The following is a 16,755-nucleotide window of genomic DNA, read 5'->3' on the forward strand; positions in this document are numbered from 1 at the left end:
TTCCCTTCACATTTTTCCCTTGGATTTATCTTGTTGAATTATTAGATTAGTGAGTTTTATAGAAGCATTTTCTGTACTTTGACGTTAGACACCTCCTCACTTCGCCGCAAAATAGTTTCAGCAATAGTAATTAGATGTCCGTCACTGTTAATTATTTTTTTTTTTTTGGCAGAATACATCACCAACCCATTAAATTTGTCAATATATTTTATTTAAACACTCAAACCAATGTATATTTCAATGAGAAATTTTCATAAAGCACTATCTTTTAGTAGTAATTAGCCATCTATAGATACCATTTGCTATTACGGATTATAGATACATTTTATGTGGTTATAAGATGTGTTTGATGTATTTAAGCTATTGTATTCATGAATACAGTAGCAAAAATAGGCGTGAATCAGGGTAGTCCAGCTAATTAGTTGTTGTATTCGAGTGTATTCGACTGTATTCATGGAGTGAAATATGGTATTACAGCTGGACAGATTATTGTATTCGACAGTATTCGATTGTATTCACGGCGTGAAATAGGGGATTACACTGTTTTTAAAACGAAAAGTGAATCAATTAACATAATAGACTTCTAATATAATCAACAAACTCAATTATAAAACAAAAATTTTGTATTTTCAGTTATAAAAAAGATTCTCAACCGAAAAAATACCCCAAAAATATAGCAATCTTCAGAGAAATTATATAATACATCTGAATACATAAAATATATTAATTTAAAAAAAATTATGAATACATTCATGGCATATAGCGAGACAGTGAATATAATAAAATACATAAAATACAGCGGGATACATTCAAATACAATGAGAAAAAAAGACAGTGAATACAATGAAATACATGGAATACAACAAGATACATTGAATTACAATGAAAAAAAGACAATGAATACAATGAAATACATGAAAATACATTGAAATATATTAACAAAAAATCAAGTTGCTCAGCCCCAAACTCCAACGTCTTTGTTCAAGAACAAACCCTAATTTCCGGCGAATCCGCCGTTCACCGGAAGCCGGTAGTGAGAAACCAACCGGATTAAAAGAGCTAAGGATTTTGAAAGAATAAAAATAGGGCCATCAGGATTTTGAAAGAATCAATATGTCATGGTAATTATGCTGCTAACACTAACACACCAACTTTATTTCCAGAGCAAAGTGATTGGTTTGGTGATTTTAGTGACTCGTTCCCCGCGGAGACCGAGCATTGCTTTGGGTTAGATGAAGTTTGCTGCCTTTCCAAGAATGCGAATACCAATTCTACAATTGAACCCCACAACCCAGAAAACAAAACTGAAACTATTCCAAACACTCCACTTGTTGTAGAACACGAGGAGAAGAAGAACAAGAAGGCAAGAGGTTCAATGCAATTATCAAGAATTGAAGAAGTCAAGGCGTTTTCTTATCGTGGAAAGAGTACAGAAAGATATGAAATATTGACTGAGAAATTGAGTGAGGCGGATCAATGGAGATGGAGAAAGTGAACCTGCTCTGAAGTGGGCTTTGCACAAATCCGGTGGAAGGAGGAGGAGATCGAAAATTTTAATGGGATGGGGGAAGAGAATGGGATGTATCAAAGTAGAGAGAGAAAGAAAAAAGTGTAACTGATTAGCGTATTTAGTTGCTTAGGGCTATGAGGTAACCAAAATTAAATATTTTGCTATAAACCTTAAAAGGTATCTATAGAATATAATTTTTTTTAAATGGTATTTATTTAAAATAAATAAGGTGTTAACCTTTGCTATAGGAGGTAAAATTCCTATTTCAATTGATCTCCTAAACACATAATAAAGGGTTCCGATTAGATAACAATGCGGGCCACAATTACCTCATCTTGTTAAACCGGAAAAGAATTAAAAAAAAAGAAATTTTTACCTCCTATACCAAAGGTTAACACCTTATTTATTTTAAATAAATACCATTTAAAAAATTATATTCTATAGATACCTTTTAATGTTTATAGCAAAAAATCTAATTTTGGTTACCACCTACCCCTAAGCCACTAAATACGCTATTCAGTTACACTATTTTCTTTCTCTCTCTACTTTGATACATGCCATTCTCTTCCCCCATTCCCTGAAAACACGATGCTCAATCTCAAAATTCCTCTCACCCACATCACCTACCATTAGTCACCCTTCCCAAATTTCAATTTGTCCAGAACCCACGCTCTCTTCTCTTTACTTCGCTAGGGTTTCGATACACAGTTCCCATTTTTCCACTCACTCTGAATCATCTCGATCCAGTAGTATTCCATATAGGGTTTCGTCAATCTCGATCTAAAAATGGCATCTTCAGCGGCAGTTTCGGCGCCCCTTGCTACTCCTTCATCTAAAACCGAGACAAATTCCTCTCACCCATCTCAAAATTTTTGTTAATATATTTCAATGTATTTTTAATGTATCACGATGTACTTTCATGTATTTCATTTTATTCATTGTCTTTTTTTCCATTGAAATTCACTGTATCTCGCTGTATTTCATGTATTTCATTGTATTCACTCTCTTTTTTCCAACGTATTTCAATGTATCCCACTGTACTTTATGTGTTTCATTGTATTCACTGTCTCACTATATGCCATGAATGTATTCTTATGTTTTTTTTAATTAATATAATTTATGTATTCAGATGTATTATATAATTTCTCTGAAGATTGCTATGTTTTTGGGGTATTTTTCAGTTGAGAATCTTTTTTATAACTGGAAATACAAAATTTGTGTGTTATAATTGAGTTTGTTGAGTTATATTAGAAGTTTATTATGTTAATTGATTCACTTTTCGTTTAAAGACAGTGTAATCCCCTGTTTCACGCCGTGAATACAGTCGAATACAATAATCTGTCCAGTTGTAATCCTATGTTTCACGCCATGAATACAGTCGAATACACTCGAATACAACAACTGATTAGCTGGACTTCTCCGATTCACGCCTATTTTTGCTACTGTATTCATGAATACAGTAGCTTAAATACATCTAATACATCTTATAACAACAGAAAACGTATCTACAATTCGTAATATAGCAATGGTATCTATAGATAGCTAATTACCACTAAAAGATAGTGCTTTATGAAAATTTCTAAAAAAAAAAAAACAGATAGTTCATTAGAATAGTCCAAATGAGGAAAAGCTAGCCAATGCGAAAGGCCAAGGGATCGAGTCAAAATTAGTAAGAATGTGATCACTGATAAGAAAGTTGTGGTTGGGATTCAGCCACTAAAAGAAAGTTCATTCCCTCTTCGACACTTTTCGATGCAGGAAACAACCAACACATTTCATCTTCATTTGGTAACGAAAGAAAATCTCCATTTGTTGCCGAAAGTGAAAGAAAGATGATAGGATGAGAACATGCTACACCAATTAAAAAAATTCCATTATTCCATCTTTCCTTTTTCTACAACGTGCAATTTTATCATCTTCTCATCATATAGCCCATACCTCTGACATTGTCTTTTATACAGTAATATTTTTCAATGAGAAATTTTAAATGGTTTCCATTCAAGGGGATACAAAACAATGGAAAAGACACCAAGGCATCAGAGAAGATAGAGTTTGTGAAAAGCAAAGGCAGATTCAAGATTTAAATTTAATCAGTTATGTTTTTAACTTTTTTAAAGTTAAACTTATTATATTGTTGATATTTTAATAACTTTTTACATATATATTCATATTCTGTGTAAAAAGTTATGTTTCAGTAGAATCCGTAGCGGAAAATCTACATCCGCCCCTACCTTTTAAGTGGTTCAGAATTTTTTGGAACTAGGCGTATATATGAATAGAATCTGTTTGACTATATGTGTGAGAAGAAAGAATGCAAATTCTTGAAATGGTAGCAGTTGTTAACTAGACTAAACAATTCGATCCATCTTGTCTTGGAAAAATGAGATCCATCATATATTTTATACTGCTAACATTATCCCTCAAAAGGAAGTCACTATAATCTATAATTCCAACTGGGTAGAAGAGTACAGAAACTTCACAAATAAAGGTGCCCTAGCTACATAACGAAGATATTTTTTTTATTGCCAAAAAGGGGATAAGATTCTTGATTCCAAAAAAAGATTCAACGGTGGTTTACCTGCCAATGCTATAAGTGATAAGGAACCACAAGATGCTTATCATGATTAATTCACCATGTGGACTAGCTAGGGTTTGTACCACTTCTAATTTAGGATCCGTTTGGCCATAATTTTTTATAGAATTATTGTTTGATCATGAAAATTTTAAATCCAACTTGAAGTTGAATTCCAAAATTTTGTGTAATTCAAAAAACTCCAAAATAAAAATCCACGATTTTCACTTCAAATCCTTCAGAAAAATTCAAAACAACTTCAATTTGCATTCAATTGCAAACACAACTTAAATTTTCAAATACCATTTTCAACTTGAAAAAAGAATTCTCTTTTCTCCCCGGAATTTCACAATTATTATGTCCAAATGCACACTTAATATTTCTTCGATAAATTTAACTTTTATATTTAGTGAGGATTATAAATGAAATTTCACGCAATCAATTATTTTAAAGATAATTATATGTAAATTCGTATAAAATATTAAATTTGTAATCTGAAAAATAAGTCAATTTTGTTGTTATAACAGGCAAAATGCAATAATAGTTTAATTCTTTTTTACATTATCGGTGTATATAAGTGAAATTCGTTTGCAGTAAAAAAATAATTGTTTTTTAAAAGAAAAACAAATCAGATCTATGTTGGGGTGGGGGTGGAATAAAGCTTAAACTCGGCACACAAGCATAACCATCAGTCCAAAAAGGGAAAGTTTTTTAGAGTCTAGTGCCTATTAAACACATTGTCACTTCCCGAAAGGAAATTCTGTTAATCAATCAGTGGCATGTTAAATGGACATTGGGTCTAAATTAATTCCATAAGCTAGTTCTAAAGGTGCAAAATGTCCAAGTTTATATAAGTAGACCACCCATTTCCTTCATTGTCGATGTGGGACTTAACCGCCATCATATAATCTCATTATAAGGGTAAATGAAATCGCACACGTATAGATTGGCAAATAACTATAAGGGGTCGTTTAGTTACATGAATAAGAAATTATCACAAACTCACATAAAAAAATTGAGATTGATTTTGTCCAGTGTTTGATTTGTGAATATTAATTAAAATCAGAATAAAACTTATTCCAAAATCATAGGATTATCTGTCTTCCTTTGTATCGTGCATTCCTCACGGTTCCATTATTTCCTTCGACCTTTCTCTATGATAAATCGTACAGCCAACTTTCAAGCCTATACATAGATAAATAATGGTTATTAATTTGTAAGTATTACTTTATCTTATGTAAAATTAAGTAGAATTATTAGTACTTCTCATTTGGTTGAATTGTTACTTCTTTTAAAAAGAAATTACACCAAAACATTTTATTCATCTCCAAAACTTTAGTACAGCTGAATTGAAAGATATCTTTTAAATTAATCTAGGATGAATTGTTTGTCCTAATTGCCTCTAACTATGACAATTTCACCTTACAATTGCGAGAAGAACTTGGTGTTCTTGACTAATTTAAACTGTATTCTTTTTATATTTTGTGCATCGAAAAAGAATATGTAGGATAACATTTTCAGCTCTTCTTTTCTGTTCCAAGTAATCGAACTTAGATCCATCCCATGCTAGCTTCCCCTAGCACCACAAAGCCCGTATATAAAAAAGGAAAAGGGGTGGAAGAGAAGAGGTAATATAATTAAACTATTTGATTGCTATCATATTTGTCAAATTATGATTCTCCTATTCATACAAGAGTGAACTAACAAACAGCTAAGACTTCCATTTTGATCCATTTATCATCCATGAATTTTAGAAATTAATTCGCGACATTCACTTATTTTAATTCGATAGATCCTGTCAATGTATATATAGAGAAGATACGGAAAAACAGAAGAACATATCCGAATCATTCAATTTAAATTTTGGATCTGTCCTTGTCCCATCCCAAAGTATGATCTAAGAACAAAGAAAAATATAAGAAACAAAACCAGTTGCTCTAAATTTAAGCAGACTTTATGTTCACGGGCTATAACTTGGGCCTGTTAACTAGAGTTGTGGCAATGGGTCAACAAAATTTTCTGGGCCAAGATTAGATCAAACTGGAAGAAATTCAAAAGAACCAGATTTACAAGTTGTTATTCAAAAATAGCCACAGTTTCAAAAGTAATCAAAATTTAGTCACTTTCTATGTAAAGATAAAACTGAACGAAAACACTGTTCAAAATCCAGAAAATACTCCAGCATAATATACTGGTGTTCCAGCATAAGTATACTGGAACTCCAGTATTTTATAATGGAGTTCCAGCATAAGTATACTGGAACTCCAGCATATTATAATGGAGTTCCAGCATAAGTATACTGGAACTCCAGCATAATATACTGGAGTTCTAGTATAATATACTGGTCCAGTATAATATGCTGGAAGTTCATACACAGGTGTTTCAATCTCCAGTATATTATGCTGGAACTTTCCGCGTGTTGGAGTTCCAGCATAATATGCTGGAAGTTCATACACGGGTGCACTAATCTCCAGTATATTATGCTGGACCGGTCCCTGTTGCAGCAAAATAGTGGCTATTTTTCAATGACTTTGCAAACGTTGGCTATTTTTGAATGACCAGTCCGAAAATTGGCTAGCCCGTGCTATTTTAATGATCAAACTGGACCAGAAGTGGCTTTCCGACCAGTCTATATTACGGTTCATCAACCTTTCGTACTATTTGCAAGGACCTTTATATAAATAGCTGATTAAGTTTACTGTTTATTTTTCTAGCCAGTATATATTAATTATACACATATTATATATAAATTATATATGTATTATATATTCGTCGCTTTTTATAGTTTAACAGGCTGGATATGTGATTATTTAGGTTAATTCTTCTAGCAAAAGATATTGAACCGTGGCAAAATCAAAGGAGTATATATGTTCATCTCATCGCAGTAAACAAGTTACCAAGTCCAAATAAGAGAGGAGGTAGTAGGCAGTTCTCGAATATGACACCCTACTTAATGATTTTTACTTGCAATCACATTCAATTATGTTGTAAAGTTATCATTATTAATTATTACTCGATCACACAAAGTTCTGTAAATGGTAGTTGTGCGAGTTTATCACACAAAATATCGATTTGACTCCAAATATTTTTTTTGGCCAAATACATATACAGACCATTAAACTTGGCCTGATTTTTTATTTTGGCACTTTAACTCAGCCTTGTTCCATTTTGGCCCTCCAACCCTATTTTTTTTGTTCCACTTTGACACAAAAAATTTCCTCCCAGGTAAAAATGCAATGCGTGCAAATACCCAGCTGCTACTCCCACCCCTACCCCACTGCCTCCTCCCCCCCCCTCCCCCCACAATTTTTTATTTTTTTTACTTTTTTTTTGTAATTTCAAATTATTATTTTTTTCATTTTTTTTTACCCACATCCTGGGGATTTTTTTTTATTTTATATATTTTCAGTAATAACTACGGATTCAACTGAACCCATAACTTTCAACGCGGAGTAAAAATTTGTATATAAAAATTAATTAAAATTATAAATAAAAAATAGATATAAACCCATAACATTTAAAAATATAATGGGTTCTTTTGTTCCCCACTTTGACAAATACTTTTATCCCAAGTAAAAATGCAGCACGGACAAATACCCAGCTGCTACCCCCACCCCCCGCATTTTTTTTTTGTAATTTTAAATTATTATTATTTTTGTTTTTTCTGCCCCCCCTCCCGTGGAAAAAATATTTTTTTATATATATTTTCAGTAATAACTACGGGTTCAACTGAACCCATAACTTTCGACGCGGAGTAAAAATTTATATGTAAAAATTCATTAAAATTGTAAAAAAAAAAAGATATAAATCGATAACTTTAAAAATATAATGGGTTCAATGTTAAAAACACTAAAATTGAATTCATAGGATTTAAATTCTGGATCCTACTCTACGTTGGGAGTATGAAATTTGGCTTAAAAAATGGCTCTCACGCGCCTACAAGGGTGAGGCAAATCACACATGAAATCTAGTCAGCTTTTGTGTCAAAGTGGAACAAAAGAAATGGGATTGGAGGGCCGAAAAGGAACAAGGCTGAGTTAAAATGCCAAAATGAAAAATTGGGCCAAGTTTAATGGGCTGTCTATGTATTTGGCCATTTTTTTTTCTTGGGTTAAATTATCGCCACAAAAAAATGAAAAAGCAGAAGAAAAAATATCTTGCTCCCGTTTTTAATGAAAAATTGCTACTATTTATTTATAATATTCAGAAAATTTAAAGTAATTCAAATAAATGTTAAAACTAAGTGCAGAACTGAAAATACAACTCACATTTATGTAGCTAAAATACCCCTATTTTCTAAAGAGTACCAAACTCAAGAAATTGAAAGGAATAACACAACTAGTCTTTAACAAAAAAAATTCCTTTTTATCAGATTTCATCGAGCTATTCACTGTTATGCGCGAGTTTATCTGAAGTTTACAATCAAACGTTTAGTTCCCTTTTAACATTGGAAAAAGAATAATTAAGACCCCTTGTGACTGTGAAGCTTTACAACGTTAGTGCATAGACATGTCTGAGAATTTTTTTACAAATAAAAGAAGAAATTGCTAGGAAAAAAAGAACCTGGCAATTGAATATAGACATAAGTCAACTGTTCCCAAAAGTTAATGTAAAGAAATTCGAACAGTTTAAAGGGTATACTAGAATCCATCATCTGATAGTCAAAATTCTATCTGCTAAAATTGAGGCATTTTATAATACAAATTTTTGAAATAAGTAGTTTCACCTTTATACAAGAACTATCGGGGGGACAGAAGGGTCAGTGGTTACATTTGGAAGAAATAGGGAGACAAAAAGCCAAGAATTAATTGGATCTATTTTTGTGGCTTTATGATCCTTTTCTGGGAGTTTATTAATTCCCATTAGTTTTGCATTGGCATTTCGAGATGAAAGACTTTTTATAATATATCAAATATCATAATAGATATATACATAAACAACAGTGTGATACGTAATTTGATTTATCAAGGAAGAGAATAACATAGGAAATTAGACCTTCTATTCCATAATTGTGACGGCAAGAATGAAAGCACAGACTTAATTAACAGAAGGTAATGAAATCTCTTTGGATACAAAATGGAGCTCCAGCTGGTTCGCAGGGCGGCTCTAACATAGAATATAATGGGGTAAGGCAAGTGCCTTAGGTCCCCAATTTTGGGGGCCCCCATTTTTTAAGGAATAAGGAGTATATTTTATAGGTTTTTATTTTTAAAAAAAAAATATATGTATATAGTACTTTTGTACTTTTTATATAAAAAGAAAGAAAAACTTTAGATATATTAATAAATTAAAGTTTAAAATAGTAGGAAAATAGTTGTCACTTTGATTTGATTTGACAGCTCTACTTTTTATTCTTCCAAGTAATCCCTTGCCAACGTTTCAGTTCTAGTGCTAGTATTCATTCATTTTTCATATTCCAAAAGACATATCTTTTTCCTTCCTCTTTATTCATGATTCATGCTCATCTTTTTAATTCTTTCTACTGGATTTCTTTCTTTCTCCAAGACTCTAACAAGCCAACAACTAGATATTTTGGAATCAAAGTCTTCAAACTTCTTGAATCAGTCCGTCATTGGGTAATATCATTCTAATTTTCTAGTATTATTTTTATTGGTTATTTATTATTTTATTAATTTTACTTTGTACATATTGTTTAATTTTTTTTTAGAATATAAATATGTCAACAAGAAAATATGCATCTGGTTATTCAGAAATACAAAAGAAAAGAAAAGTTGAAAATTTAGTATATCTCAAAAAGGAGCTCTTTACAAATTTTTTGACAAACAATGAAAAATAAGGCCCCATATTAAGCTTTCGCCTTAGGCCCATATACACTTGAACCGCCCCTACCGGTTCGTGTACATTTTGGAAACATGTTAGTGAAGAAATGAACATTGTGTATGCTTGATGTTTGTAGGACTTCTGGTGATTTTTTTTTTTTCATATATTAAAATATCTATAGGATGAGATTTCATGGGTTCAATTTGTGTAATAACAAAGTTGATTTATTTATCTTTACTTTCCTTCTTCATCTTTTCAATAACCACTCTTAGCTTATAGCGGTTGTTTGGTTTATTCTAGTTATCAACATTTGATGTATATTGTTGTTTCACGTTTACATCTTTGTCATTTCCTCTTACTTTTATGATATTCCAAAGTTCTTAATTTTTTTTGTACTTTAATTATTTTTATGTTGTTCAGCTATCCAACTCAGAATGTCACCTGTTTTTAAACATTCAAATTCAGTCAAACCAGTTAAATTCTTAACAACAAATATTTTTGGTTTTCTGGAATATACATGGACATGTTTCCTTTTTTTCTTTTCTTTTAGGGCATTACACGTTCAATCTTGCTTTTTCAAGTTTTCTCCTCAAAAGAATATACTGGGGATATATAAAAGTAAAATATTGTTGTGGATATTGTCAAGATGACTCAACACATGGTGCTACTCTGTTTGGGCTATTAAGGAAATGCATAACTCATATATCTAATATCTTTCGGTCAGCATTTTTCGTTTATTGAGTTAGCTAAATGGGACAAATATTCATTTTTTAAGAAATTGTACTTTTCATTTAACAACCTTAATTTTACAACTCAAATATATTTTGACGATTTAATTGACTTTTACATTTTGGTACTCATTAATATAAGGTACACGCGCAACACACGAATGTGTGTGTGTATTTATACATTATACTACTGTTATTTCTAATTTAAACGATTAGGTGAGCGACTTTTAAAGTTACTTATTCTTTTTAGCCTAGTCCTATGGGCCAGTGGGCCTTTATCGATGTATATTTTGCATCATACCAAAAAAAGAGAGTATATTTTGCAATTCAGTTCATGTTGCTACATGTACTTTCTTCCCTATCCACTCAAGTTCTATTTAGAAGTGAAACATTCTCGGTCATAAAGCTCTGTTGCTATATGATATAAGGTAAAAAAATTATTACATTTTCAAAATGATGGTCGTATGTAGAACGCAAAGTACAATGGTCAACTTATTTACTTGTTGGCACGATATCAAACATTAATTTCATTACTTTTGAAGAAAAACTTTCAACTTTAGAAACTATATGATATTTAATTACTTAATGAGATTTAGATATGCAACCAAACTTGATAAGAGGGAGAATGAAAGGTTTTTAAAATTTAATTTCCTTGAAGGAAAAAAGGGTATTAGTGCCATCTTATCTTATTTGATAAATTTTCAGAAACCACTATTGTTCAGTGGCTATTAACTTCCTATAGCTACCATATACATAATTACTTCCTATAGCTACTATTCAGTTGTTACGGCAGTGTATTCGTTGTATTCGCGCTGCTGTATTCATATATACAACAGCAAAAAAAACCTAAAAATCAAGGCACTCCAACTTTACAGGCATTGTATTTCACATGTATTCGCGCCATGTATTTATGAATACAGCAGTAAAAAATACCTAAAATCAGGGCAGTCTAGCTGTATGCGCATGTATTCACATGTATTCGCGGCATGTATTCATGAATACAGTAACGACAATCACCTTAAAAATAGGTATGTCCAGCTATCTAAGAGAGAGGAAAAATATAAATAGCGTATTTCATGCCTCAATGATAGTATATACCATAAATACTTATTTTGCTATAAAATATAAAAAAGTAGCTATAAAAAATAATATTTTAAAATAATTTTGATTTATAATAAATATGGTGTATATCTTTAGGTAAAATTTCCTTTTGTAAAGAGGTTAGACGGTTAGACCTAAATAAGGCCCAAGAAGCCCAATAGAAAATCTAGCCCACAATTTTGTGGAATCCACGTCACCTATTCTTGCTTTACCACCCCAAACGACGCTGTATTGATCCCATTTTAACTCCCAATTTCCGGTCAAAATAGTAATTTCAAATACAGAAGCCCAAAAAAATGAAAAAAATGGAAAGTAATCCAAAACAGAATTCGGAAAGACCATAAAAAAACACAACACTAGAGTCTCAATCTTTCTCTTTTCCTCTTTCCTGAACTCCTGCGGCGTAGATCCGAGGAGTTTCAGACAAAACCCTAACCCCCCAATCGCTTTTACCCACTTTCGCTTACACTCTCTCTATCAGGTAAGCTATGCTTTTTTTTCCCTTTAATATTTTAATGTATTTCTGTAATATTTGTTTGTGTATTGAAGATTGAATCTTGATGATTGATTGTTGGTCTGACTACAACTGGGTTTTGGGTTATGTAGCTGTTTTTGACTATTTTGGATAGAGATCTGTTTGATGAGTATGATTTTCTTTATTGGATAAATACCATCTTAGTTTGTTATCTGGTCAGAACATGAGCAATTTCATTTCTCTTAGTTCCTGTATTAGAAACCTGAAAGCATTGTGCAAAAAGACGGGAACTTAAGGCGTTGGTCATTAGGACCTTGGATTTGTCTACACGTGGAGTTCCTTATGGAATGAGACAATCATTGTATTGATGCAATATGTTCTTTAAGTAATGGGTGTTCTGTAAGAAGTTCACTCCAGTACTGGATGTATTTGCTCCTCGGGAAAACTGGATAGTTGGATACTTATTATGTATAGGAAGTAAATGTGGGGATTATAATGCCTTTCTCTGCCATCTGCTCTTTGTCTTTTGTGTAAAGCTTGGCATGCTTCTCTTCGTTAGCCATCACTACCATGTGTTCTTTGAAAAACGAAGCACTTACACACTTGCTAGTTTCTGCCTTTGTCGCATTGGCATCATATAACCTGAAAGGTTGGTTAGCAGTTGGATGCTATTTAGCTTGTATGTTAAAACAATTGATTTTCATTTGTATCTCCTCTTTTTGTGCTTTGTGCTTCTTCATGAAAGAAAGAAAATACACATTCGGTTGTGCTCTCCTCCTTTTTCAATGGTAGAGGAAGAACAGATAATTTTATTGCTGCTGTAGGTATTTGACATCTGTGATATTTTCATAGTAAGGTTTTGTTTTTTCCTTTTTATTTAGTTCAAGATTGTTTCATGAATTTCCATTAGAGTAATACCATATTTCTTTTATTTGCTACAGTCATGGCTGGCTTGGCACCGGAAGGTTCTCAATTTGATGCTCGTCAGTATGATGCCAAAATGACTGAGCTGTAAGTTGTTTGCTCTCAATTCTAATTTCTACACCGATAGGGCAGCAGAAAACCACACTTGTATTTTATTTTCGTTCCTCATTAGGTGCTTTAGCTATCACTTGAGACTATGTTGTATTGCTTTTCTTTGCTTACTCATTTTATTTTTCATTTGGATGCTTGACATGCTGAAACAGGCTCGGGACTGAACAAGAAGAGTTCTTCACATCATATGATGAGGTTTATGACAGTTTTGATGCCATGGGTCTGCAAGAAAACCTTCTTAGGGGCATCTATGCTTATGGTAAATGCACTTCTTAATAGCACATATGGTTTTTCTTCTCCCTTGCTAGATTTAGCTGGGCATTTAACACCTGGCTTAAATTGCTTGAAGGTTTTGAGAAGCCATCTGCTATCCAGCAAAGGGGTATTGTTCCATTTTGCAAGGGTCTTGATGTGATCCAACAGGCACAATCTGGAACCGGAAAGACGGCAACTTTCTGCTCTGGAGTTCTCCAGCAGCTTGATTACAGCTTAGTCGAATGTCAGGCGCTGGTTCTGGCTCCAACCCGTGAGCTTGCCCAACAGATTGAGAAGGTTATGCGAGCACTTGGTGACTATCTTGGTGTGAAGGTTCATGCTTGTGTAGGAGGTACCAGTGTCCGTGAGGATCAGCGTATCCTTCAAAGTGGTGTTCATGTGGTTGTCGGTACTCCTGGCCGTGTTTTTGACATGTTGCGCAGGCAGTCTCTTCGTCCTGACCACATCAAGATGTTTGTTCTGGATGAAGCTGATGAAATGCTCTCAAGAGGTTTCAAGGATCAGGTTGCTGTTTTCTCTGTTCATTTCCTGCTTTATAATTTTTTTCTGTCCTATTGGAGGAATTTTCTTATTTATTAGGTTTCTATACTAGTTAGTGCACAAATATGGGGATGTGTTTTTCTTTGGTTGGGTTTGGGGGAGGGGGGGATAAAGTAAGTATTTGTATGCTTCTTTTCTTGGTCATGTGCTAGGTAAGGAAGATTTGTGCATACGTGATATTAGCCTCTTTATGGGAGTTCTATTCTTGTCACTATTATGCTTTAACGTCTTTTAGAATTGCTGCTGGACTTCTCCTGGGTTTTCCCCGTTATTACCTGTAGTATCTCCTCTGGGCCTAACGTATAAGCTGATTTATTGCTCCCAAGGCTGACAAACAGTATCTTATTTGATATTACTATTTCCAGATATATGATATTTTCCAACTGCTGCCACCAAAGATTCAAGTGGGTGTTTTCTCTGCTACCATGCCGCCAGAGGCCCTTGAAATTACTAGGAAATTCATGAACAAGCCTGTGAGGATTCTTGTGAAGCGTGATGAGCTCACTCTTGAAGGTATCAAACAATTTTATGTCAATGTTGATAAGGAAGAATGGAAGCTTGAAACTCTTTGCGATCTTTACGAGACCTTAGCCATCACCCAGAGTGTCATCTTTGTTAATACCAGGCGTAAGGTTGATTGGCTCACTGATAAAATGCGCAGCCGTGATCACACTGTATCTGCAACTCACGGAGACATGGACCAGAACACTAGAGATATCATTATGCGAGAGTTCCGATCCGGGTCATCTCGTGTGCTCATCACCACTGATCTTCTGGCACGTGGTATCGATGTGCAGCAAGTTTCCCTTGTGATTAACTATGACCTTCCGACTCAGCCAGAGAACTACCTGCATCGTATTGGTCGTAGTGGACGTTTTGGAAGGAAGGGTGTTGCTATCAACTTTGTCACAAAGGACGACGAAAGGATGCTTTTTGACATTCAGAAGTTTTACAATGTTGTAATCGAGGAGTTGCCAGCCAATGTGGCCGATCTCCTTTGAGGTTGTTTTGGTTATGTGAGATGAATTCTTCCTTACATGAAGTAATTTAATATCTTATTCTTAGGTTAGTTAGAATGCTACCAGGCTTGGAATTGGGAAATGCAGGTGCCATGATTCACCATGGAACCTGTAAATCTTCAATTTGGTTGGACTATCGACTATAAATTTTATCGGTTTGCCTTTTGTATTGTAAGTCAACAACAACTTAAGTTTTTGGATGTTCTTTGAAATTTTATTGAGATTTAACTACTATTGTGTATGAGGAATCTTTTAGAGGCAAATTGTTTTGTTTGAACTGTGTGATAGTTTCACGTTTTGTGGTGCTTTTGTGGAGTTTGCTTTTGATTTGAGAGAGAAACATTGTAAATCGAAGATGGTGCATGTGTTGACGTATATTGTATTTGAGACTTATTAGCTTCCATGTGATCATTAATCCAGGATTGGTTGCAATGGATGTCCTCTCCCTCTTGTATGACGTGTAGTGAGTAAAAGGGCCACCCGGTGCACTAAGCTTCTGCTATGCGGCGCGGGGTTTGGGGAAGGGCCAGATTACAAGTGTCTATTGTACACAGATTTTCCCTGCATTTCCGCAAGAGGCAGTTTCCACGGTTGCTGGAATCATTTCCCTCTATGTGGTTTCTTGATTGGGACGTTGTGTGATAATTACCCCAGTATGTAAAAGGAAAGAAAAGGCCATTAGACTTTCCTAATTACCCATCAGACTTATATAGTTTTGAACATGCATCCAATTGAGCCTATCATTTTCTATTTTGGTTTAACCATCAAGTATCCATTACTCATTGGCTTGATTAATTCGGATTTATACTAGGTATGCCCACTAAAGGAGTAAAGCATCCCTACTAAGAGTTTACAATTTCATGGCTCGAACCCGAAATCTCTAAGGATAGATGGATCTGAAGTGTCATTTTCTATTTGTACTATTTGTGTGTATTGTGTGAATAATCTTGAAAAAATTTATAAATAGTAAGTTTGGGCCCATAAAGAACTCGAAACATTGAGCTCTGTAGTTTAAATTTTGGATTTGTCTTCGTCCTACCATAATATATGACCTTAGAAGAGTAAATAAAGAAAATCATATAAGAAACAGAAACCAATTGCTCTAAATTTAAGGAAACTTAACAATTTCTTTAAATACAATATGGGGAGCACAACCCAAACATGCCTCATGGCTAGTTTAGAAAATATTGAGGGCTAGAAAATACTATGGGGAAGCTGGCTAGATGTGTTGAATACTGAGCAGTTCTTTATAGAACAGGCATATATGGAGTTTTGAGGAGGTTTTCAAAAGGTGTATTGGAGGAGATTGGTTTGCAACAATGTTTCCTCACCAAAATAGGCTTACATTCTGTAGACCGAATATATAGACAACTCATTCAACTTTGCACCATTTTCCATTTATTCTATCTCAATCTTGTTCCATTTTGGCACTTCAACCCTATTTCTTATGTGTTACTTTAACACAAAAGTTGAACTCATTGTAAAAAATATAGCGTGTGTTATACACAAATCTGAGGTGTAATAAATATCCAATTAAATGTTGCCACATGTTTTTTTCATCCATGTCAAACGGGTGAATACTAAAATACCTGAAACCGTCTATATTTGGGTAAAATTAAGGCCCCGCATCTTATTTTCTCACTGTCACAAATCTCTAATTGTAATAGTACCCTAAGCTCCTTCCCAAATCCCTAATCGCACATGATAACCTATCGATT

At 33.6% G+C, this 16,755-nt stretch overlaps 1 protein-coding gene across 2 annotated transcripts; it reads left to right on the forward strand.

Annotated features, from left to right (window-relative positions):
• Nucleotides 1-11,980: 11,980 nt before the first annotated feature.
• On the forward strand, nt 11,981-15,319 carry LOC109220194 (eukaryotic initiation factor 4A-14). 2 transcript variants are annotated; one of them, XM_019384656.1, is made up of 5 exons: nt 11,981-12,173; nt 13,109-13,178; nt 13,355-13,461; nt 13,552-13,982; nt 14,384-15,319. In XM_019384656.1, the coding sequence occupies exons 2-5, from the start codon at nt 13,111-13,113 to the stop codon at nt 15,017-15,019; spliced, it is 1,242 nt and encodes a 413-aa protein (XP_019240201.1). In that variant the 5' UTR covers nt 11,981-12,173; nt 13,109-13,110; the 3' UTR covers nt 15,020-15,319. The 2 variants fall into 2 exon arrangements, with proteins under 2 accessions (XP_019240201.1, XP_019240203.1); XM_019384658.1 differs by lacking the exon at nt 11,981-12,173 and having other exon boundaries at nt 13,106-13,178.
• Nucleotides 15,320-16,755: the final 1,436 nt, after the last annotated feature.

Source organism: Nicotiana attenuata, unplaced genomic scaffold, assembly GCF_001879085.1.
Source record: "Nicotiana attenuata strain UT unplaced genomic scaffold, NIATTr2, whole genome shotgun sequence".
Lineage (NCBI taxonomy): Eukaryota > Viridiplantae > Streptophyta > Magnoliopsida > Solanales > Solanaceae > Nicotiana > Nicotiana attenuata.